General features: G+C 40.4%; 1 protein-coding gene across 1 annotated transcript in view; it reads right to left on the bottom strand.

Annotated features, from left to right (window-relative positions):
* The window catches only part of LOC148508605 (uncharacterized), a 653,608-nt gene that overhangs the window by 249,848 nt on the left and 377,312 nt on the right, over positions 1 to 26,448 (bottom strand). The window contains exon 17 of the mRNA XM_088444305.1: positions 1,147 to 1,197. Coding sequence (XP_088300431.1) covers positions 1,147 to 1,197 — 51 coding nt within the window. The remainder of the gene's footprint in view (positions 1 to 1,146; positions 1,198 to 26,448) is intronic.

Here is a 26,448-nt window from a genome sequence, read left to right as displayed (position 1 = left end):
GCAAAACCAATCCAAATCCAAAACCAGGGTAGATCCAGATATGAAACAAAAACACATGGGTCGGCGCACATCTCTAATAGATATATGTATATATTTATATTATATATATATATATATACACTGTGTATGTATATATATATATATATATATGTGTAACTAGCGGATTCTTAGAGCGCCAGAAATTGTAGTTTACTATAAAAACTTAAATTAGTGAATACCTTACCAGGGAGAACAAGTAGAAAATGGTACCAAAAAGTGTGTGTGAATATTAAGAAACAAATGCAGGACAGAAAAGGGGCACTCCCGAGATTATATGGGGTGTCAGCTCAATCCAATAGAAACTACAGGGTGGTAAGTCCCTAGTGAGAAATAATATAGATAATAGAACTGGATCAGAGCACCAAAAAGTTCCACACAGTAAATATATTGACATAAAAGTACAAAGTGCAAGTTCTAATGGTACATATATACCAAATGACCTATTCAGAAAGAACTGAGTTGTATAGATAAATTTAAGAATATAGAAACAATGCAATTTATTAGTAAAATAAGAAGGGGTACACACATGAATATCATGTAGACAAAATAAAAACAAATAACAAAATCAGACAATAAAATAATAAAAGCATGGATAAGAGTATAAGAGCAAACACAAATGAGCGTTATAAAAAAATCATAAATGTCTTATCTTATTTTTAAGAGGAGTGTATCAGTGAGGTGCAGGCTCACTGTCTGATTTTGTTATTTGTTTTTATATTGTCTGCATGATATTTATGTGTGTACCCCTCCTTATTTTACTAATAAATTGCATTGTTTCTATATTCTTATATTTATCTATACAACTCAGTTCTTTCTGAATAGGTCATGTGGTATATATGTACCATTAGCACTTGCACTTTGTATTTTTATGTCAATATATTTACTGTGTGGCACTTTTTGGTGCTCTGATCCAGTTCTATTATCTATATATATATATATATATATATATATATATCCACAAAAAGAAGGCGGCACTCAGGGACTTGTCACATCATGTAAATAACAGTGAAACTTTACTGCATAAATTAACTTTTCAGGGATGTGCTTCCCTTCTTCAGGACAGTAAACAATCATGAATACAGTGAAACATTAAATAGGTGCACTTACCAATCGTGGAAACAGTTGTCGGAAGTGACGTCGTGGTTGACTCCAGCTCTTCTATGGAAACATAATAAACAAGGCAGTGTTACTGCTAATACTTAAAAACCACTAAAAACATAAACAACATTAATAGAGTGACTAAAAACTGTTTAAGACATGTGTACAATCATGTCACATGATAATGTGAGAAAAATAAACTGCTCAGGTATTGTGCAAATAAGTATTTGCAAATAAGTGCATATGATACTTATTGATAAAATATCAATCCATAATATATCTCTCAAATATGTATGCAACATAAAATATTAGATTTATATATAAAAAATCCTTATGTGAAAATATTTTAATTTAAAAGATTATTGTATATGAAAAGACTGGGCAGCCAACATGAGATCTCCTATTACCAAGTACATCTGAATATCATAGAATGTAACAACAACTATAATCTAAAATTTCTATATAATATCTCAAGTAACTTTGATTAAATAAAATATATTAATCATAGAGAATCATTTAACCCCCTGGGTTTGACAGTGTCTAAGCCGAAAATCTAACATGATTCTAAATGTAGAAATTTATGTGCTCTGTTACCCCTTCAAATCGATTCAGGTTCTTGATCTATAATTTTGTATTCCAAAGTCGCCATTTGTGAGGACATGAGATGTGTGTTAAAAATGTAATGTGCAATGCTTTTTAGCCCTTGATGTTTAGCCCTTGTCCATATGCCAGTTTTATTCATAACCAGTAGAGCAATGTAACACCTCACAGAGCAAAAGACATCATGGGTTAATTTCCACCTCTGCAAGGGACACTCAGGACTTACACCCCCTTCCATTTGCCTGCCTTTGTCCCTCATTGGAGTCTGGCTGACTGTACAGAGCCAGCCCAGTGAGTGTTTGTCAGAGAAGTAATATCTTGGGGAGGTAAGAGGAAGTTACTGGATAAGGGACTCAAACCAATCAGGAAATGGTGCAACTCCCCTGGGTGGTCACAAGAACTGTGGGAACTTGGAAGTTTTTAAAAGAAGTCACCAAAGGCAGCCCCACTTGTTAGTCACACTTCCAAGGTGCTTAGTGGAATGCATGACCAGTCCTGTGTGGTTGTATAGGCTATCAATGTTGTGTGAATGGTAGTAGTTTCGACTGTGTGGTATCCTGGAAAAGATTGGGTCGATTTATGCATCTGGAAACTCCTGTGGAGAGATCTTCATTCTCTGGTGTGGACTTGAACTCTATCACTGCTGTGTGAACTGTGGTAGGTTCGACTGTATGGTATCCCGTAAATGCTTGTGTCGACGTATACGTTATCACTTCTGTGTGAACTGTGATAGTTTCTACTGTGTGAAACTGTGTGTTGTTGGCTATTTGCTGGACTTGTCCTGGAACTTTGGGTCTCCTTCAGACCCACTCGCGAGCACTGTACGCTTGCAAGTGGGTCGATGTTGCCCAAATGCGCATGCACACTATGGAGGTGCCTCCGTCGTGCTCATGCTCGAGACCCAAATAACGATGGGGTAGCCGTCATTAGAGGTCTCGCAAAAAAAGGGGCATGCTGTTGAAGGTGCGTGACAGCACGCCCACTTTGGTGGGCATGCCGGGGGCATGGCTGCCCAGACGGAGGCATTCCCATGAGAATGCCTATTGTCTGCGTCCGAACCCACTGACATCACTAGTGATGTCAGTGGGAGTGTTTTGGGCTCTGATAGAGCCAAAAGCACTCCGGGCTTGCTGCAGGCGAGTCCCTACCGCAAGGATCTCGTCGCAAGCCCAATGGTCATAATGGTCTTGACCATCGCGACCATCTTTTTGGCCGCTCGCATAAGCTGTGGGTGGTCACCCACAGCTATGCGAGTGGCCAGGAGGCCGCTCAAATTTGAGCTAGGATGGCCCTGATTCAGAGTGAGCACTCTTGTCAGAGCATCCGGCTCTGAATCAGGCCCTTTATACTCTATTTGGACTGCCTATGTCTGGACTGCTACTTGCATATTGCCTGTTTGCTGTGTTTACCTCTTGCCATTGCATATTCCCTATTTTGGTGTGCCGTACAAAATAAACTATCACTTTGGTTTCATCTGCTCAGTGTCTGGGTAATTGAGAGAACCCTGTATCTTCACATTTGGCGACAACAACAGTGGGAACATTCAGACACCAGCCTTCAAGCATAAAGTCATAAAATACAGCAGGGAATGGAATCAGAACCACTATGCTACCGATACCTCATGAAAGGCCAACTGCAGGATCTCTGCCGAACAAAACAGATTGAGTTTTATGCACAGGACACCAGAGAAATATTAATGGCAAAACTAGCCCAGTGGGACCAAGATCATCCAAAGGAGGAGGACAATAAGGATGATGTACCGGAGCCAACTGAGTGTCAGGGAACCAGTGGGACAACTGCTTCATGTGCAATGCCTATCATTGGAGAGGCAGATCAGTTGCAGGAGTTGCTGGCAGCATTAGGATGAGGTACAGCAGTACTGGGGCTGCCTTGGGAGCACAGAAATACAAACATGCCCCACCAGCATTGGTAAGGCAGACAGCCAGGCTGCGATATCAGGACATACCACCTTTTGATGAGGCCAGCTTAGATATTGACATAGACATTTGCATATGTTTGGATCAGTGATGACTATGCATAGGATTGAGGCAGCAGAGTGGGCTCAATATTTGTTACCCAGTCTGAGTTTATGGGTGCTGGATGCATGCCATGTTTTGAGTCCAGAACAGACACTGGCATATGAGGAGGTCTGTGGGGTGCTGCTTGCCAGATACGCAATGACTGCTGAGTCATGCCATACCAAGTTTCAGTCGATGTCATGGAAAGGGGATTCATCATTTACAGAGTTTAATAACCTGTTGCGATGGAACTGTGACAGGTGGCTGGCCGGAAAGCGGGCACTTACGGTAGTGGATGTTAAAAATGTTATTATTCTGGAACAGTTGCTTAACAAGATGCCCCTGGAAATAAGAGTGTGGGTGGTGGATCGGAACCCCAACACTCCTGAGAAAGCAGCACACCTAGCCGATGAGTTCACAGCTAACAGTCCCCGGTGGAGAAGAGTCAACCCGGAGGAAAAGTCAGCCCCCCAACGCCCCCAACAATTCCAAAATCTCTCCCTGGCAACCCAGAGCCTGGCCCCACTACACACCCCAGCTCTGCAAATGGCCAATGCAAGACCACGGGGCCCAGCACATTCCGAGCCTTGGCAGTGCTACAACTGTTGCCAGGTAGGGCATGTGCAATGAGACTGTCTGTGGGGAAGAGGACCATTTCTGGGTGCCCAACCAGCTTTACCCAGGGTAGCATTGTGCCAGGAAATGACATTTGGTGTGGGGAGGGGAACTGCATTCCTGATGCACCAGAGGCAGAGGAAGTAGCATACCAAATGGAGGTGGTAGCAGCTATTGGGAAAGCTACCTCAGATAACATGAAGGCCAACCTACAGACTGTTAAAGTCAATGGGCAGGAACTGCAAGAGTTGACAGACTCCAGGGCCTCCATCACCCTGGTCCAACAGGAATTAGGCCCTCCCTGTCAACTGTTGGAGAAACAGAAAATTTAAATCTCCATGGCAGAAGAGCAGATAACTATTATACCCATGGCCTGGGTACACTTGGATTGGGGCCTTGACTCAGGGGAAGTGGAGGTGGGACTTGTTTTTCTGGTAACTTATCTGGGCAGTGGATTGGCTAGTTATTGTGTTGAGCTATCACCCAGAGCCAAGCACAGTCTTTGGTGACAGCACCCATGGACACTCTCAGGCCATCACCAGGGGTCTCGGTGGGATCAATGGCCACAACCCCTGACCTGTCACTGGGTAGAGATCCCAGAAACATGGATGGCTTGTCCCATCAGCAGGAACCAGGCCCAGTTCTACGCCACCCAGGAAGACCCATCACCACCTCTCCCAGTCAGTAGTGTTTCCTGATCACCCCTGGGAACAAGGCCTAAAAAGTGAGGGAGGAATGTGAGGACATGAGATTTGTGTTAAACTATATCCCACCAGACTCTTTTTTCTTTTATCAACAACCTCTCTGTTTTTATAAAGAGGTCCATCATGTCCAGATTTGCTGGTTTAAGATCTAAACGATCAGAGGAGTGTTTGAAAGTTTTCTATGATGATGCAGTAATTGAAACATGTTTTAAATAGTGAATGCTCCACCCAAGACCTCTTTATAAAAACAGAGAGCCTGTTGATAAAAGAAACAAGAGTCTGGTGGGATATAGTAGGTCTGGAAGATTATATTAAATGTAGCAGGATACCAAGAGGTTTGATGATAAATAAGAATCCCACTTTTGGTCAACCAAATGATACATTTTTAAAAGAATGGTACAGGAATTTGGATGAGGGTGCCTTAGATTTAATGTGGCTCATTGTGTATGAAAATGAAAAAAAAATGAAAGGATATAGAAAAGGATAGTATTGAGGTCGAATAAAAATGATTACATTCTGCCAATATGGATGAGTTTAAACAATTTTCAGAAAATATTGAAAACAAGATTAGTACAGTTGAAAAGGAAATTGTTGACACCAAAAGTAGTAAGTTTAAAAGGGATAAAGAGGATTATGACAAAGGTCAAGTGCGGAATTAGCACACAATTCGAAAACAGCTTAAAAAGAGTGCTCATGATTTTAAATGGCAGCAACAGATTAATGTTAGAAATAATCCCATACGGGAGGATTTCAAACAAATATTACCCATCAATAATTGGAACCAATTAACAAGAATGGTTAACTCCCCTTATAGATGGCAGACAGTTTCTATAAAGAAATCATGGATAGAGCCTGTTAGGGGTAGAAGGGATTTTTCCCTGATACGTTCCAATAGATATTCAAGTTTTTTATACAGGGGCCAGAAAATGTTTGTTCATGGCCGCAACAAACTTTCAACAAATCAAACTGTAGAAGGAACAAGGAAAAGGTTCAGAGACATAGAGGTAAAAGAGGGGGACAAAATCCCTCAAAAAAAGGGGTGCTCAATGAAACGACCCAGAGGATTTAAATAAAATAGGTATTTTAACCTATCTAAGGTAACGCTTTCAATTACCACCAGTGGTTTATTACAAAAAGAGCTTAGCTTTACACCAACCACGGGAATTATTATATTCCAAACATATATGGATTTAAACTTGCAGTATACATACGTAAAATGACACTGAAAAGACATTTTATACGGAATCAGAATAAATGTTTGACTCTGGTAAAGATTTGGGAAGTAAACCACTGGGGAACTAATGGCCTAAAAAAACAAAGTACATTTTACCCTATTGAATCACGTGGTTCCTGCATGGATCTTTTTTCTAAATGAGTTAAAAAAGATTTAGAGCAAACTACCAATACCCCTAGGATCAGAGATAACCTTACAAAAGGGGAAATACAATGATTAAAAATGTTAGTTGATAATAAAGAATTGGTAATTAAACAGGCGGACAAGGGGGGAGGCCTTGTTATCATGACTAGAGAGAAATATGTACAGGAGATGAATAGATTGTTATCCGATACTAAATCCTATGTTGTAAACTATCTTATGATCCAACTATAGAATATTTAATGGAGTTGAAGAGGCTACTAGATAAGGGTTAATGGATAAGGTACTCACACATGATGAATATAAATATCTATACAATGAAACTCCCAGAATTGCTACAATTTATCATCTGCCAAAGATACTGTACATAAGGACCAGATATCACCTCCTGGTCACCCGATAGTTTCTGGTGTGAATTCGTTAACCTCAAGAATATCAAAATATATTGATGTGTATTTGAAAACATATGTTCCTTTATTAGATTCATATATAAAGGATTCCACGCATTTACTACAGATGCTACACGACTTTAGGTGGAATGATGAACACAAATGGGGCACAATTGATGTCCAATCGCTCTATACTTCAATCTCACATGAGAAGTGTTTGGAGTGTGTTAAAATAGTATTAGAGAGCGATCCTGACATGTATCCCCTGAAAATTGAGTTTATGATTAATGCAATCCGTTTTGTACTACAACATAACTATTTAACCTTTTTAGGTGATTTTATGAGCAGACATGCGGAGTTGCAATGGGGACAATTTGTGCTCCTAGTGTGGCAAATCTCTTTCTTGGTGAATGGGAGAAAAAATATAAGTATGTTAATAATCCATTCTTAGATAAATTACTCCTTTTTAAACATTATATAGAAGTTTTGTTAATTGTCTGGTGTGGATCAGAATCGGAATACTTTGAGTTTGTACATTATTTAAATGTGAATTAATTTAATTTGGGTTTCACCTCTGAGTTTCAACCTGAGAAAATAGCTTGTTTAGATCTAGTGATGTGTGTGAGGAATTGTCAAGGAGATGGTAAAGAGATAAATACCTCAACCCAAACTGTTGACAGCAATAATTATTTAGAATATAAAAGTTGTCATTTTGGTCAGTGGAAGAGAAATATCCCATTTTCCCAACTAGTGAGATTGAGATGAAATTGTTCTACCTTAGAAATGTTTTCAAGATCAATCCAAAGTTAATGTCACAAGATTTCGTGGGAAAGGATATCCACTAGATTTAATTAATGGCACCATAGGCAGAGCAAAAAGCCTTGAAAGATCAACATTATTGAATTATAAGATAAAGGGAAAGAAAAGTGATAACATTAAATGCCCTTACACGGCTAAGGTCCCATCTAAAAGACACAACACATTTCCTAAATGTTTTACAAGGAATTATTTGGAACAAAAGTTATGCCTTTCTCACACTTGATGTGAAAGTGCTATACACCAATATTGCCCATGAGTTGGGGATTGATGCGATAACAAATTGTCTTTTAGAAGATGGTACCCTATCCATCCAACATCAACAATATCTATTACAAGCTATTTGTTTCATTCTTATACACAATTATTTTATTTTTTCTTACACTATTTATTTACAGGTGCTTGGGATGGCCATGGGGACCAGGTTCGCCCTGAGGTATGCGAACCTCTACATGGGACACTTTGAGTGTGTGGGGGAGCGAGTTCGGGGAGAACCTGGTCTTCTATAGCCATTACATAGATGATCTTTTTATTTTATTTTATTATTTGGGATGGGGATCTTACTAGTGCACAATGTTTTGTTTCTACCCTCAAAAACAATGGCTTCAATCTGTCCTTCACTTACACATATAGTAGGAATCTGGCTAACTTTCTCGACCTGACCTTAGAAATAAGTAATAATCAAATTAAGACTGTTACTTATTGCAAAGAGGTGAATTCAAATAATTATTTACATTTTAACAGCTGCTACCATCACCCTTGGATAACAAACATACCAAAGGGCCAACTTATGCATTTAAGACGCAATTGCTCCCACTTAGATACATTTTCAGAACAAGATAAAAAACCTCTTTGAGAGCTTCAGAGGGAGAGGTTTCCCTTCAGATCTATTAAAAAATATATATAATGAAGTCGCAGTAATGGACAGAAGGGAACTCCTTAAATCTAAATTGAGAAAATATAAGGAACATAAAATAGAAAGAAACTTTGTGTTTATTTCTACATATAATAATTCTTCAGGAACGATTAAAAGAAATATAGAGAAGAACTATCCGATGCTACAATATGACTCAGTGCTTAAAAAATATACTACCAATGAAACCAACAGTTATCTGTAGAAAAAATAGATCACTTAAAAATATATTGGCACCAAGCTCCCTTTAACCAATTAAAAAAAAAAATATGATATCTGGTTCTGACTGGCTCCCAAAAAACCCCCAGGCTTTTACAAGTGTTGTATGAACAAATGCATTACTTGCCAATATGTATGCAATAAGACCAAAACTATAAACACCATTAGTTCAGACAAAATTTATACCATCAAACAATTTATTAACAGCAACTCCAAGTAGGTGGTGTACCTGCTGCTCTGCAGCTGCAGTGACACAAGATATGTGGTGAGAACTATAAGAAGCTTACGTGAAAGGTTCCTAGAACATAGGAGAAATATTCTTAAGAAAAATCTATTGCACAGTGTATCCCGACATTTTTCAGAAAATCATGGGGGGGATGTCAGCTCTTTATGAGTTATAGGATTAGAATCTATACCCCCTACTACCAGAAGAGGCGATAGATTTAGGACACTATGTAAACAGGAAATATTTTGGATTTTCTTTATGAATAGCTTATTCCCTGACCAACTAAATGAACAGATCAAATTGAATAGTATTTTCTGATATTACCTGTTAATTTCTCCACTACTTGATCTCAATGTACCTGTACTAATTCAGTTAGCCTTTATTCAGTACACATTTCCCACGATACTTTTAGCAGGAAGCTCTCTGGGGCCTGCAACGGACGAGACCCTACCACAAGGGTCTCATCACAAGCCCAGATGGTCGCGACCATCACCTGGCCACCCGCAAAAGCTGTGGGTAGTCATCCACAGCTTAATGAGCGGAAAGGAGCCCGCTCCAAAAAAAAAAAAACGTACTGATTCAGAGCGAGCGCTCCTAACGAGCATCCGGCTCTGAATCAGGCCCATAATACATTGTCTCTAATCAATACTCTCTCAAATTGAAACATTCTGGTTCACTCAAAACAGTTATTAAGTATCACAAGCTGTTCCTAATGATTCTATTGCTGAGACTATTTAAACTCCCAAGAGGGGAGGAAAGATTATTCACCTTGAAATATATGTCAGGTGGATGTCGAAACGTGTAGGTGCTTACCTCCAGCTAACTATCCTGTGAAAATCAACGGCACACGGCTACCTTCTCTGGTGAGAATTTGGATGGAGCTAATCGCCCTCCTCTTCAGGATTTCCTGCACGGCCTCACCTACAGCCTATCCAAATCACACTATTCATCTGCGGGCTTTACCTTGTGACCTCCGGATCTCTCTAACTGCACAGAAACACCAGAGCGGCTTGTCATCTATCACTGCATGTTCCCCGCTGGCCAGGTCGAGAACAGAAGCCAGCCATCCATACATGCGGTCTGCCATCACCGCCTACTGGACTCTCACTCTGCCCCTTATGGGACACTTACACCTGAGCTGCAGGTAATACCCATGCTGATACAATGACTATTTGAATGTGTCTTGCAATTGCTGCACATTGAGCATATGTACTCTTACAATGTTTCCCACTTGGAAGCCCCTATTAATAAGGAACTTTACATCCTTCCCTTATATTGCAGTGTTTCAGACTCCAGGACATTCTTAATTCATTATTGACACTAATTGTTGATACGTTGATAATTTATTATGATTTTTCATTATACAGCTGCTATTATAATGATATATGCCTTTTATTCATTATTGTATGTCTTTTTTTATTAAATAATTGATTGATTTCTATTCATAACTGTTTTGAGTGAAATTTATTTGTGCTTTCTAGACTCTGTGGTTGCTACCATTGTTCTCAGCTGTATATAAACATGGGTGGGTACGTTATTGGGGGAGACATCACCGTGATTACTGCCCAGCAGGACCCATATCCAGTGGCTTGAGCAGCTGCTGGTGGACCATTGCCAGGTTGCCTCTAGATAGGCGTGGGGAGGGGGGAAAGAAGAATATGGACAGCTGGCTTCTACTTTGTATTTGCCCGGTGGCTGCTCCATTCCCTCTCCAGCTGCCGGGTGTGGGTTCCACAGTGGGGAGGATTTGCCTGGTGGCTGCACTGTCTGTTTAGCCAATGAGCTGCTGCTATCTCTACAGTGGTGGGGTAGGAGGTTTTACCTGGCTGCTGCTCCATTCTCTCTGCAGCCACCGGGCTATCTCTAGCTTGGTGGTGGTGGGGTTGGGCAAAGGGGAGATGAGGAATTGCGCTGTGGCTGCTCCATCCTGTAGCACCATGAGCTGTTACTCTGATTCCTTGTCAGCTGTTCCACCTCTTCTACAGCCACAGGGTGAGGGGGCCACCGGCACGGGGCTGCCTGAGCACTGCTTCCAACAGTGATCGGCACAGGGGTTGGATCAAAGGGAGCATGCACTCTGGAGGCACATGGAGCCTAGGTATACCTTGCTTGGCTGCCTTCCTGGGGATAGCACACCTGTAATACAGCAATGTACATGTATTTATTTGTCTTGTGGATTTGGGTCAGAAGCAGTTGGGAGCGTCTGGTGGACACCACACGCTGCTGTTACCATGGGGATGTAAACAAACTCTGCTTTGTTTGTGTTTGCCAGTATGGAACCCTCCTCCCAGTGGCTAGACTGGGATGATTCCACTTCCGTTGTGATGTCACTTCAGAGGCCGGACGTGCGGTGTTAGAAGCCAGGGACCCGCAGGAGAAGGGGTGGGAGAGTCTTGATAATTTTTGTATTTAAATTTGTAATGTTTGATTCACTATTGTATGTCCTGATGAAGGGGTCCTGGACCCTGGAACATTGATTAAAGCACCAGTTGTTTCACCACTGTAAACAGTCTATCTATCTATATACAGTATGTGTGTGTGTAAAGCTGTTGTTCCCTGCTGGATAGCTTTATAACACATTTGTTCTGCATGGGTCTGATTGGTGTATGTCTGTGTGAAGCATAAATTATTCTGGGAGTCAGGGGGAAGGTGCTCCTGATTCTGAACTAGTTGGCCAGGTGACATTGAGCTGCTAATGTTTAGCTTAGTGTCAGAGATTCATATGCTGTTTGGGAAATTGTAGATGTAACATTTTCATCAGTAAAAATCCATCTAACAAGTGCAACTGATATCACATATGTTTTTTGTAAGGACAATCTTACAAAATAGTGTCATTCATGGGATAATTTTTGCTAGCCATGATTCGCGTGGCAGAGACCAAACGCTGTATTTTGGGTTGGTGAGTGAGCTTAACTGGCCTGTAAAAATTGGTTTATTTGCACATGTGGAAAAGTTATGCTGGGTTAATTGTGAAGAGAAACAAGTGTACACACAGTTTAATTATTTCAAAACAAACAGAAATGTTTCTGAGGTTTGTTGTAGCAGAAACAAATTTGGCTAAAAAGCACCAAATGTGTTTCTCTGTGATTTTACTTGCACTTGTTAAGTTTGGTTGAGGAACAGACTTTTAAGCACATGCTGCTAAAGGTATCTGTGTTGGTCTGTATAAGCCCATTAAAGAGACAGTGCTTTAGTTATGGGTGGCTATTGTAGTGCCAAATGAACAAATGTTTTAACTGTATTGAAACACAGTGTGGTACAAGTAAACCAGGGAAATTTGTTCCTATATGTTTTGTGAACAAACAATTAATTTGCAAGACAGTTTAAACCCACTTTTTTGGAGTTTTGTGCCTAATACACAGTTGCCGCTAGTTTATATAGGCTTCCAACTACTGGCTTGCTGGTGCATGATAAGAGAGGCCCAATTTTGCTACTTAGTCAGAGAACAAGATGGAGAAAATCCTCCCAGACTTAACTTATCTAGCTGTGGCACAACAGGCTCAGCAAGCCCACATGCTAGCAGTTGCTGAAGACCAGGTGGAGAGCAACAAACTGCTGTGGGCTGAGCTCTGTAAGCTGCAACTGGATGAATGCATGCCTGCTGTAATGCAGAAAATGACCCAATCAGATAATGTTGAGGCATTTCCGTTGTCTTTTGAAAGGATGGCAACTTGGCTTAAATGGCCAATAGAGTATTAGGTTGTACAACTGGCTTCTTATTTGACAGGTGAAGCACAGTGGGTCTATGTGGATATGCAAATAACTCAGGAGGCAAATTATCAACAGCTAAAGACCTCAATTCTGGTGCAAATAGGAGTAACAGGGCCTGGGAAAGCAAAGTGATTTTGTAACTGAGCCTGAATGAAACCCACCAGACAGAATCATGGAAATCCTGGCAGTTGACCATTGTGTGTGGAATCTAAACCGGGAACTGCAAAAATGGCTCCTGCAGAGCGATCTTCAGTCATTTTAAGAACTGGCAACAGTTATTGATTGTTTTTATGCTCTGAAGAAAATGGGCTGGACATCAAAGAAAGGAGTCAGAAAAAAATAGATGGATTGTTCGGTGGGGCAACTAGACTCCACATTCCCTGTTTGTTTGACCTAATCCTCTTTAATGGCAAGAGCAGTGATTTTCAACCTTTTCAACTTTAGGCAAACTACAATATATTCTTAAATTGCCAAGACACACCATCTGGGGATGTGGTGTTCATGACTAATGATAACATTGGCTCTCACATAAAAATATACACACATAATGGTGTCCAAAAAAATAAAACACACTACATTGGCCTCCACAGGAATAAAACACACTACATTGGCCTCCTCATGAATAATATGCACTACAATATAAGTGCCCTGAGCTGACCACCATGGTACACTTGGCAACCCGCTCGTGGCACACTAGTGTGCCATGGCACAGTTGTTGAAAAATGCTGGGCTAGAGCATGGCTATTCTTAATGACCATCCTGATATGACAAAAGGCAGTATTGGTATTGGTGGATTTGGGCAGTGAAGTTATCCTGGTGTCCAGCACTCAGGTTCCAGAAGGACTGATGGACCGACTGACATCAGTAAAGGTCATGTGTGTCCATGGGGCCACAGAGGAATATGACCATGTCTGTCCTCACATAACCATGAGAGGACAACAGTGCAACTGTTAGAAGCAATAGCACCAAGGTTGCCATATCCCATTATTCTGTGATATTATAGTCAACCAGATCAATTCAGACTTGCTGGCACCTGAATTACCAGTTGGACATCCGACCCAACATGATCCTTTTGCTCACATTCTGGAACTAGAGGGAGAAATCAGAAAGCAGCAATATATGGAGCCTGGGTGCCAGGCTTTGGCTGCAATCAGACCAGTGCTTCATTCCAGAGGACATGAGGTAGTTGTCCTGGCAGGAGAAGGAAGCGAAACAACAGAGACTTTGCCAGTTGGAGAAGAAGATTGGTCTCCTGTACCCAGGACTGTGTCATTCCAAGACTTTGCTCAAGACCAATTAAATGATTGTGCATTAGAAAGTTCCTTCAGATATGTGGTGAAAGTGAATGGAGTGTGGAAGGCTGAGAGGCCAGCCCCGTGTGAATAATACTTTATACTAGAATGGGAAATGCTATTAAGGTTGCCAGTGGTTCATGAGAAAGTACTGTAGATAACCAGCTCTTGGTGCCACAAGTACATGTCCCTTTAATATTAGTGGCAGCCCATACACACCTTATGGGGAGACATTTGTGGGAGTAAAAACCCTAAATAAAGTCCTCCAGAGGTTTTACAGGACAGGAGTCTACATGGCCATTAAGAGATACTGCCAAGCCTCCACAGTGTGTCAGTGGACCATTCCTAAACCAGATTTATGAGCTCCTCTCATACCTCATCCAATAATTCCAGGACTTTTTGAGCAGGTTGGCATGGATATAGTAGGTCCCTTATAGAAGATGGACTGGGGCCATCAATATGTTCTGATAATACTTGATTATGCTACACAATACCACTTAGATATATTAAGTCAAATACAATAGCAAAATAGCTACTACTAGTATACATGTGTTTTGGATCCCTAAAGAAATCCTAATGGAACAGGGAACACCCTTAATGTCAGGCTTAATGAAAGAGTTGTGTAAGGTGCAAGGGGTACAGAGGCTACAGATCTCGGTCTATAACCTGCAGAATGATGGGTTGGTTGAGTGGTTCAAAGGACCCTTAAACAAATTATTAGGTGAGGTTTGGCTCAATAAATAAAATACTAGATACTCTGTTGCCCTACCTCATGTTTGCAGTACTGGAGATACCCCAGGCATCAAAAGGGTATAGTCCCTTTGAACTTTTAATTGGCAGACAACCCCAAGGAATTTTGGATATTCTTAAAGAAGGCTGGGAACAACAGGGACCCATGAAACCAAATGTGGTACAGTTTGTAGCCCAATTGTGTGACCGATTACAATGGGTCAGTCTATTGGTTAAGCAACACCTGGAAGAAGCACAGGGAATGGCACAAGAGGTGTTATGATACCCAAGAAACCAGACACACCTTTAATCCAGGTGACAAGGTGCCCAATCAGGAAAGTAAGTTGTATGCACATTGGCAAGGCCCTTATGAAGTGATAAAGGCTGTAGGACCTGTTAATTATCAAGTACAGCAACTGGGTAGATGGCAAATAGAACAAGTGTCTCACATCAACCTGTTAAAGCTGTAGGCAGTGAAAACTCTGACGCTAATGTTGAGAGCAGTGAAAACTGAGGACTGCTTAGTTCCCATAGAGTCTTCCCTGACTTTGACTAAAAACAGCAAGCAGTGGAGATGGTAGCTTGGAATAAGGATGTTTTTTTTAATATACCAGGGTGTTCCAAAATAATTGAGCATTACAGTATATTGTTACTCCACCAAGAGTTGTAGTTAAGCATTGGCTGTATAGAATACTGGAAGCAAGAAGGGCTGCAGTGAAGTGAGAGGTGGAGGACATGTTGCAACTTGGGGTAGTGGAAGAATTCACAAGCGAGTGGAATAATCCCATAGTGCTCATGCCTAAATGCTTGGGATCCATTTGCTTCTGTAATGACTTTAGAAAATTAAATAAGGTCTGTAGGGTCCTGATTCAGACCCACTCACTAGATGAGTTTGCATGCAGACATCAGCTGCTAATATATGCAAAAGAAAGCAGTGTTCACATGGCAAGACATTAGTACACACACTATGTCTTAGCATGCGGTGGCAGATCGATCGCACATGAGTCTAAGATGCCCCCTTTTCTTTTGCAGCACAAGTTATCTCCAAGAAATGTATATAACAATTGGTAACATCGAGAACCATCGGAGGCATACTCAGTGCTTGTGGTTGACCCTAACCTACCACAAGCACTGTGAGTGCTTCTGTGCTTAAAACAGCCTGGTAATGTGTACAGTGATGCTGCCTTTTAATTATGCATGCCTTAGAAATGGTGTTTTGATGCTCAGACATGCCTGCATTTGCAACACCACTCCCCCATTTTCAAGGACCTTCCCCTGTCACCCCCCACAAATGACACATTCTGTCAGTCAAACAGGGGAGCAGTCTGTGTGTTGTGGGTGATCACTTCCTGATAGCAATGACTGGCTCGTGCATGCACACTGTGATGCATACACATGCGCAGATAGCGACAATTGGTCAGCAGCGTGCGAATGCAGCCTAAAAACCGGGTCTGAATCATGCCCTAGGTTCAATGCCATTGCAATGCCACAGGTGGATGAACTGTAATATATAGTAATGTAATATAGTCATCTGGCCAAAATAACTCTACATTGAGGAAGCACTAAGGCAGCTGCTTGATGAAAACTGTTATAAACAACTATTTTGTAATCCCACAGATAATTTTTTAATTCCCTACAATAGGTTTATTAACAAGGTGGTAAGAGAAGGGACGATAAAAAAACAAGAATACAACTACTTGATGGTCAAAAACCCAAAAGTCCCTACCTTTTATATGCTGCCAAAAATTCACAAGAGAAATAATAAACCTCTGGGCAGACCAATTGTCTCTGACATTGGGCGTCTCAGTGAACAGGCTAGCACATTCATTGACCTACATCTGAGGGAATTTGTAGTGAGCCTACCATCCTATATTCAGGATACATCAGATGTGCTATGCAAAATCACTGGCATCAAAATTAGGGATGACTGGCTGCTGGTTACATTGGATGTCGAGTCTCTATATACTAGTATTGATCATCAGATGGGCCTGAAGGCAGTCAACCATTTCCTGAATATGAGGGACAACAAAGAATTAAATGACTTTCTCCTGGAACTTCTGGAGTTCGTTCTGTGCAAAAATTATTTAACTTTTAATGACAGGTTCTTTCTACAAATACATGGTACTGCGATGGGCGCAGCTTGTGTGCCCACCTACGCAAATATGTACTTAGGTTGGTGGGAACAAGAATATGTTTTGGCCTGGATAATGAATCCTACACTGAAAATGCCATATTATGGGTTAGAAACATAGATGACATTCTACTCATTTGGAGAGGATCAGAGTATCTCCTACAACAGTTTATCAATAAATGAAATAATAACAACCTGAATTCCCATCTAACCATGGAAGTAAGCAAAACAGAAGTGGCATTTTTAGATCTAAAAATCAAAAGAGATACGGATGGAAATATTCATACAGAGTTATACCCAAAAAGCACCGCAACAAATAGCCTCCTTCACAGTACAAGCTCCAACTTCCCATCTATAGTGCAAAATATACCAAAAGGCGAATTTTTACACCTTAGACAGAAATTGCTCTGACAATCGAGTGTTTAAAGAAAGAAGTATCGAATTAAGCAGAGATTGAGTTATAGGGGCTATAGTCATCGTACCATAAAACGAGCAATACAGCAGACAGCTCAAACAAATAGGGAGTCACTTATTTTTCCAACAAACAAAGAGAAACCAAAAGGAGTTGGTAGTATGCGCTTTGTAGGAAATTTCTGCAAGGAATGGAGAGATATTAAAAATATGACTAACAAGAACTGGCCATCTTACTAATGGACACGGATTTAAGAGAAAGAATACCGAGTCAAACATTGATGAGCTGGAGTAGATCCAGGATGATCAAAGACTCCATAGTTCAGAGTCATTTTACAAGAACCACTACAAAGACCTTGCAGGCCAAAGGATCATATGCATGCAGAAGCTGTAAAGCTTATATGATCAAGAAACACAGTGGAAGATAAATTGGAAGAAACATGCTCAATTGCTACGTTCCTTATTTGCAATGCATCTGGAGTCATCTATTGCATAGAATGCGTTTGTGGATTGAGGTATGTTGGGATGACTTCAAGAGCTCTGAAGCAGTGAATCTTAGAACATGCTGGTAATATTAGGAATTTACTAATATGAAACATATAACAACATTAGTGAAACATGTATATAAGAAACATGGAGGACAATTAAATTCTATCAGACCCTATGGTCTTGAAAAAATAATTTTGGGGATCAGAGGAGGGGATGTGATGAACTCACTATTGCATAAAGAGAGTGAGTGGATCTTCAAACTCATAATACTTGCCCCATATGGTTTGAATGAGAATATAAACTATGGAGCTTTTCTTTGATATCTCATGGTAATCTTTTTGATCCCTCATGTTTTCTGCCCCTTTTTCCCCTTACAACTCATATACTACCAATTATGTATATGTTGTTATATGTGGATGTATACGTGCATATACAGTCAGGTCCATAAATATTGGGACATTGACAGAATTTTCATATTTTGTCCTCTATTCACCACCACAATGGTTTTGAAATGAAACAAACAAGATGTGCTTTAACTGCAGACTTTCAGATTTAATTTGAGGGTAATTACATCCAAATCGGGTGAACGGTGTAGGAATTACAACAGTTTCAATATGTGTCTCCCACTTTTTAAGTGGCCAAAAGTAATGGGACTATCAACTCAAAAGCTATTTCATGGACTGGTGTGAGCTATTACCTCGTTATTTCATTATCAATTAAGCAGGTAAAAGGTCTGGAGTTGATTCTAGGTGTGACATTTGCATTTGGAATCAGTTGCTGTCAACTCTCAATATGAGATCCAAAGAGCTGTCACTATCAGTGAAACAAGCCATCATTAGGCTGAAAAATCAAAACAAACCCATCAGAGAGATAGCAAAAACATTAGGTGTGGCCAAATCAACTGTTTGGAACATTCTTAAAAAGAAAGAACGCATCGGAGAGCTCAGCAACACCAAAAGACCCGGAAGACCACGGAAAACAACTGTGGTGGATGACAAAATAATTATTTCCCTGGTGAAGAAAAACCCCTTCACAACAGTTGGCCAAATCACAAACACTCTCCAGGAGGTAGATGTATATGTGTCCAAGTCAACAATCAAGAGAAGACTTCACAAGAGTGAATATAGAGGGTTCACCACAAGATGCAAACCATTGGTGATCCACAAAGACAGGAAGACCAGATTAGAGTTTGCTAAACAACATCTAAAAAAGCCATTACAGTTCTGGAACAACATCCTATGGACAGATGAGACAAAGATCAACTTGTACCAGAGTGATGGGAAGAGAAGGAAAGCAACTGCTCATGATCCAAAACATACCACCTAATCAGTGAAGCATGGTGGTGGTACTGTCATGGCGTGGGCATGTATGGCTGCCAATGGAACTGGTTCCCTTGTATTTATTGATGATGTGACTGCTGACGAAAGCAGCAGAATGAATTCTGAAGTGTTTCGGGCAATATTATATGCTCATATTCAGTCAAATTCTTCAGAACTCATTGGACAGCGCTTCATAGTGCAGATGGACAATGACCCGAAGCATAAGGCAAAAGCAACCAAAGAGTTTTTTAAGGCTAAAAAGTGGAATGTTATGCAATGGCCAAGTCAATCCCCTGACCTGAATCCGATTGAGCATGCATTTCACTTGATGAATACAAAACTGAAGGGAAAATGCCCCAAGAACAAGCAGGAACTGAAGACATTTGCAGTAGAGGCCTGGCAGAGCATCACCAGGGACGAAACATAGCGTCTGGTGATGTCTATGCATTCCAGACTTCAGGCTGTAATTGCCTGCAAAGGATTTGCAACAAAGTATTAAAAAGTGAAAGTTAGATTTAAAATTGTTTAGTTTGTCCCATTACTTTTGGCCCCTTAAAAAGTGGGAGGCACATATAGAAACCGTTGTAATTCCTACACCGTTCACCTGATTTGGATGTAATTACCCTCAAATTAAATCTGAAAGTCTGCAGTTAAATCACATCTTGTTTGTTTCATTTCAAAGCCATTGTGGTGGTGAATAGAGGCCAAAATATGAAAATTCTGTCAATGTCCCAATATTTATGGACCTGACTGTATGTATATGAATTTGTATATGTATGTATATGTACATATGCATTTAATATTAATATCTATTATTTTTGGTCTGCTAACTACTATCGGATCTCTCTTTTCCAGCTAGAATGATGTTATCTTCTTTTTCTCTTTCTTTTCTTGCTCATGTCTGTTTTATTGTTAGACTTTCAAAACTACCAAACATTTTCTCCTCTATAGAACTCACAATACATACATTTCTTCCAGGGATCCTATCTGCAGAAATTGATGATATATACTTGATGTTTTTTGCAATTAATATTAGTCTTCTATCTGTAACCTTAATTCTTTGGCTTTTGCCGTGTCGCTTATTTGTTTATTTATTGATTTTTGGGCTTCTACCGTGTATATGTTTATAATTATTTTATAATTACTTCTGTTCTTTATTTTTATATATTATATTTTTTTTTCTACTCAAACATATACCCAAAGGAACTCTGCATTTCTCTGTAATTAAAATCTTCAATCATTAAATGTTCACTAACTTTTGCCAAAATGGCTATAATCCAATCAACTTTCTGACTGTCCTTAATACACACTCATACTGATGTATGAATGTTTTGTTAAGTACCATGGTAAATAGAACAACTTGCTAACCAATTAGGAAGGAGTTATGTTACAGCTACCAACCTGCTGAATGGGCTTGTTAATGTCCATTAACATTGGTATTGCTAATATTACTATGTAACGTTATATGCATACCCGTGATGGATAACAGTATGAAACAAGCTATCTATGAACTTATTAACCTAGGATATATAGCTATTGGCTATGATACCTGTCTATCACAGGATCATCATAAATAGGCCATGCATATATGTGCCACCCATAACAATGATTGGGTGGAGGATTCAGTAGCCTGGACATTACGTTCCATTGGCTCTGAACCCTGTCTAACACAGTGTGATCAGATGACAAATGTCCCACCCGCGGTGGTGTTTAATCATTAGAATAAACATTTGGGATGCCGTTCACATATCCCACCCACAGCTGTGATTGACTCCTAGATTTGGCAGCTGGGAAGCTTGTCACAAAGGTGATCAGACGTCATATGTCACTCCCACTGTGGTGATTGGCTCTCGGACCCAGTGGCTGTTATGCTGTGAGTCCGTACTTCCTGATTAAAGCACATGCATTTCTCAATACACGAGACCATGACCAAGCTTAAGGGGTGAAACGCGTGTTGGTTTATAGGGACATTGGTTGTGCGTACACCAGATCCCTACTATTCGAACAGCTATTCTTCATATAGACCTCTAAATACAGGTACCTTACTATTTTCTTACTGTGCCTCCTTAGAGATAGTAGGGTTTAACCCTACCAAGAGAATCATTCCCCCATATCTCAATATGGGAGATACAACTTTTCCCTCCCAGTACTTCCATCTGGGTTTCTTATAGTGAGTATTCACTACCTAGGACAAATGCTCAGTCAGAACCACAGTGGACTGGAACAGAGGAGTTTCCACTTCCTCTCTGATTACATATAAAATTATCCTTAGGGTTAATACCTGTGGTAGGTGTATTACCAATGGATGGTTAAAACAATATAATTTATATGATGTTGTATGGAATATATGATAAGAAAATAACCTTATTTTCTTATTCCAAATACTTATTTGGTTAAATATATTGTCACCCAGTTTTTAAGTTGCACTATGCTCTATATACACAGTTGTTTTATTACTGATCATTACATCTCCACTATCTAAACTCACTATCTGTACTCTCATCAGCCCCATATCTTGGAACTGACAGCAGATGCAGGAAAATCTTTTTATCATACGCTTTGGGATAAGGGACTCTCATAAACTATTCTCTGCCGACGGGCAAATAACTGACAGTAGATCCCTATCCCAAGTAAAGGTGTATGCTTTTCAGAGCTGACTATACATAATCAGTATCAATTCAATATCATAAATCTGAAATTAATGTGCCTGGTTTCTATCTATATTAGCGATCCATAGGCAACTATTATTTGAAAAATTGATGCTGGACAATATATGCAGTGTAATACTTGAAACGAAAAGCAGGTTCTCAGTTTGTGATGATTTCACCTGTTTTAAATTTCCTTTTCTGAGTTGATAGTTGGAAATATTACAAGAGCTATTTTGACTTCTTTGTATGCAAATGTACAATGAACTTTGTTATGGGGTTTGTCTGATGTCATGCAATTGATGCAGCTATTATGACATATTCATCTGTCCCAAATACCTTTGATTTAATAGGTGAAAAATTACAAGAGTTACTCTTTTTCACCTTTTGGATGTGATACAGATCTGTATATGAGTAAGTGTTGGATCATAATACCATGATCTTTATTTAATAACTTTTTATGTGTATGTCTAAATATCTTTATATTTTAGGATATTTTTCTTCTTAATAATGAGATGTATTAAAAGTTAAGTTTTATAACTACAACATTACATATTGAAATTAGAGTGCCCCCTAAAAAGAGTCTTCTTTTCCTCTCTCTGTTGTCGATTTGTATAGAAAGACAGAAGGACAAATTTTTGCTTTTATATAGTAGATTAATATTCATAAAAACTTGATACACAAAATAATTTATGAAAGCAAATGTGTTTTTATTTATAATACAAGGGGCAGAATTACCAAAAGACATTCTCAAATACAGTCTTCCTGCCAAGACACTGCCCCCTCTGCATTGAAGTAGGCCAGCTAGTCCTCCTTGACCTGTTTTGCACACACAGTATAGAGGCCACCATGGGAAACCATGTTATAGACACATATGTCCACATATCACTCTCGTCTATGCCGTTAGTAGGATCTGCTAGTGATGTAGATAGTGGCCATAGGTAAGTGGATTTCCACTAAAGCAAATTATGAAGGGCACAGCAGGCCAAAACCACCCACTCAATTTTGTCTACATGTAAATTAATGGGTGTATTGAATATGCAAAACCTACTACACATGATGCCAGAGACATTCTCCATAGTGCGCCTTGCCTTTGATAGTCGATAATTGAAAATCCGCCTTTCTTTAGTCAATCTCCTTTGAGCAAAGGGCTTCATTAAGTGTTCATGCAAAGCAAATGCCTCATCTGCTACAAACACAAAACTGAGTTTTTTTTGCATTGGGAGGTAAATGTAGGCTTTTGGACATCATCCTTTCATAAAATACAGTGTACTTGATAAACCCACCATCTGATGCATGGCCATTTTTCCCCATCCAAATATAAATATTCATTGTTCGCATTAACAGTGGCCATCAACACTATACTAAAAATACATTTATAATTGTTCTACATACAGCAGTACAAGTGTTGGCAGGTGGTGTTATGCAGATAAGTTCCCACATATTGCCTCAATGCAATTTGGGAAATTTCAACTTGACTCGAAGTCATGTGCAATTAATTGCCAATCCTCAATTGTCAAAGGAAACTAAAAACAAAAATACAAAATTAAAATATAGCTCTAAACACATATATCTGTCCAACATCATATAGCATAAGGGCAGAAATCGAAAAATACTTTGGGGGCATAAAGTGGAGACGAGCAGCATTTAGCATTAGGACAGCAAACTAATAACACTTCAGGGGCATTCACTGTAGTCCAGCAGCAGTTATCATAAGGGCAGATAACTAATAACACTTGGGGGGCATACAGTGGAGTCCAGCAGCATTTAGTATAAGGGCAGAAAGAGAATAACCCTTGGGGGGCATACAGTGGAGTCCAGCAGCATTTAGTATAAGGGCAGTAAGCGAATAACATTTGGGTGACTTACAATGGAGTCCAGCAGCATTTAGTATAAGGGCAGAAAATGAATAACACTTGGGGGGCATACAGTGGAGTTTTTAAGGATTTAGCATAGGGGCAGCAAATGAATAACACTTGGGGGGAATTCTCTGCAGTCCAGCAGCATTTAGCATAAGGACAGCAAAAGAATAATAGTTCAGGGGTATACAGTGGAGTCCAGAAGCATTTAGTAGAAGGGCAGTAAGAGAATAACACTTCGGGGGCATACAATGGAGTCCAGCAGCATTTAGCATAAGGGCAGAAAATGAATAACACTTGGGGGCATACAGCGTAGTCGAGCAGCATTTATCATAAGAGCAGCATACAAATAACACTTGGGGGCACACAGTTGAGTCCAGCAGCATATAACATTGAGAGACATTAAAAATTGTTCTTACCTTGAATTACTGCACCTTGAGGATGGTGAATATCTCTTTGAAGGTCTCTTGTACAATGAGACCCAAAGCTTGTGTTGAGATCACTGTGCCAAACTTTAGGTCAGCCACAGATCTTCCAGTCACCAGGAATCGCAGAGTAGTGATCAGCCTCTCCTCAGCAGGTATGGCCCTCCGCAGCTTGGTATCCTGTGATGTATGGCATCACTAGGCCAAGAAATTCCTGGAACGTGGCATCATCCATCCACAGGAAGCTCTGGTAGTCTTCTGGATTATTCTCCCAAATTTCCATTAGCAGTGGTATGTGTGAGAGAGAATTCCTCTGCAGCAGCCACTCCTTCATCCAGCATGAGCAAACCTTTCTCCGCTTCACAGACCTCTTACTGGGGGAGATGAACTAAGCTCTAAAACGTGGTAAACTGGAGAGTGATAAACCACCAGCCAATCAGCTCCCAACTGTCATTTTTCAAACACAGCCTGTAACATGACAGTTGGGAGCTGAGTGGCTGGTCGTTTATCACTCTCCAGTTAATCAGATTACATCTCCCACTATATCTGTTAACAGCACAACTCAAGCATATGCTGTCAGCATACGATAGCGAAAGGGATGCATAATGAGGCAAAGTAGACACAGGGCCTGATTCAGCACAGATCACACGGCTGCGATCGCACATACCCAGCCGATGCAAAAATATGCTAATAACTGCAATCGCACAGCAACCGCAGCACTATACCTAGACGCCCACCACTTTATAAAGCCACCCACTTCCCTTGACATGAATCTGCAAATCATGAAAACATTGGTAAATGTCGATTAACATCAGAACCATATGCACAATTGTAGTTGACCTGACCCTGCCGTACAAGCTGCTAAACTTCCTGTCACCATCTAGACCTCTGCCAGCATATACAATTGCAGGGGCTTAATTATATATGGCCCTGTAAAGGCGTTCAACACAAACACGCCAACTTTCCACCGACAACCCCACCCTCTCCACCCCCAAATGGTCACTTCATATCAATCACTATGCGCTTGGACTGCATGCTCATTGTGATTGATTTCCGATGCATAGGTATATGCAGAATGCAAACATCGGCTGGCTGCGTGCAAACACAGCCATGCGATCCAACCTGAATAAGGCCCACAGTTTGTTTAAAGGCAAGCCAAAAACAAACCAGAGGAAATTAGCAATGCAACATTATTCAGCTGGTATAAAGAACCAATGTTCCCTCAATTTAAATAAATTATAGTTTGAAGGGTAATTAGGTGAGTGCAGAGTATGTATGATTTTTCTTTTTAAATGATGTTGTCACATACATGAGGTAAATTCAGTGAATTAAAGCCTATTATTTTTATACATATTATTATACTGCCTACAAGGGCCAGCCCAGTCACCCATCTTCTCCACTAAGTCACTCAATCTTTTGGCTAAAAACCACTGTTTGGATACATTATCTGCACGTCCATGCTATGCACACAAGGACATACAATGCATATGTCTGGCATCAGTTGGATATACCTGCAATCTATTCATATGTTGCCTTGCTCACAACAAAACGAATGACGAGTCTACAAAACTAGTACATTAATATCAGGGGGGACGTTAACAAACCTATTACATTTTACATGAACCCAAGATTAAACATATTCACATTCACATAAAGGTGCTTTGTGAGGTGTTTTCAGTAACTTTTTGAAATGTACTGTGAGCCTGATTCAGAGGTGCACGCTATTTGCGTGCACTATCTCTGAATCGGGGCATCCCTATTTTATTTATTCCGGCCTCCAGGCCACTTGAACAGCTGTGGGTGACCACCCACAGCTTGTGCGAGTGGCCTAGAGATGGTTGTGATTATTGCGACCATCTGCATTGCGAGGAGACCCTTATGGTAGGGTCTCTGCACTCGCAATGCCAAGTGGACTTCCGGCTCTAATAGAGCCGGAAGTCCACTACTGACATCACGAGTGATGTCAGTAGGGCCGCCCACAAACGGCAGGTGTTCTTTCGGGAATGCCTCCGTTTGCTCAGCCACCCCCCCTACCCGCCTACAAAATGGGGCAAGCTGTCGATCAACATCGACAGCTGCCCCGTATTGCTGCAAGCTCCAGAGCGAGTGAAGATCTCACTCGCTACGGGGCTCGCACACGCGCATTGAGCATGCCGAGCATGCGCACTGGGCCACCATCGACCCGCGAGCGGGTCTGAATCAGGCCCTGTGTCCCTATCTCTCCCCTGGCTTTGTAAGTATAGTCACCATTTTACATTTCAGTATATAACAAAGGTGTAATTTCATTCCTGAAAGCATTAGTTTATTGCATTGTTTCGCTATTTTTTTTGTTTGCCTGTTAATGTATATTTGTTATAAAAAATACAAAAGCAGCCGTAGTATCTGAGGGTTTAGAAGTGAATGTCACTCAGAGCAGTTCTAAATA

This window comes from Taudactylus pleione, unplaced genomic scaffold (assembly GCF_031769625.1).
Source record: "Taudactylus pleione unplaced genomic scaffold, aTauple2 ptg000353l, whole genome shotgun sequence".
Lineage (NCBI taxonomy): Eukaryota > Metazoa > Chordata > Amphibia > Anura > Myobatrachidae > Taudactylus > Taudactylus pleione.
This window is presented reverse-complemented; position numbering and strand designations above follow the sequence as displayed.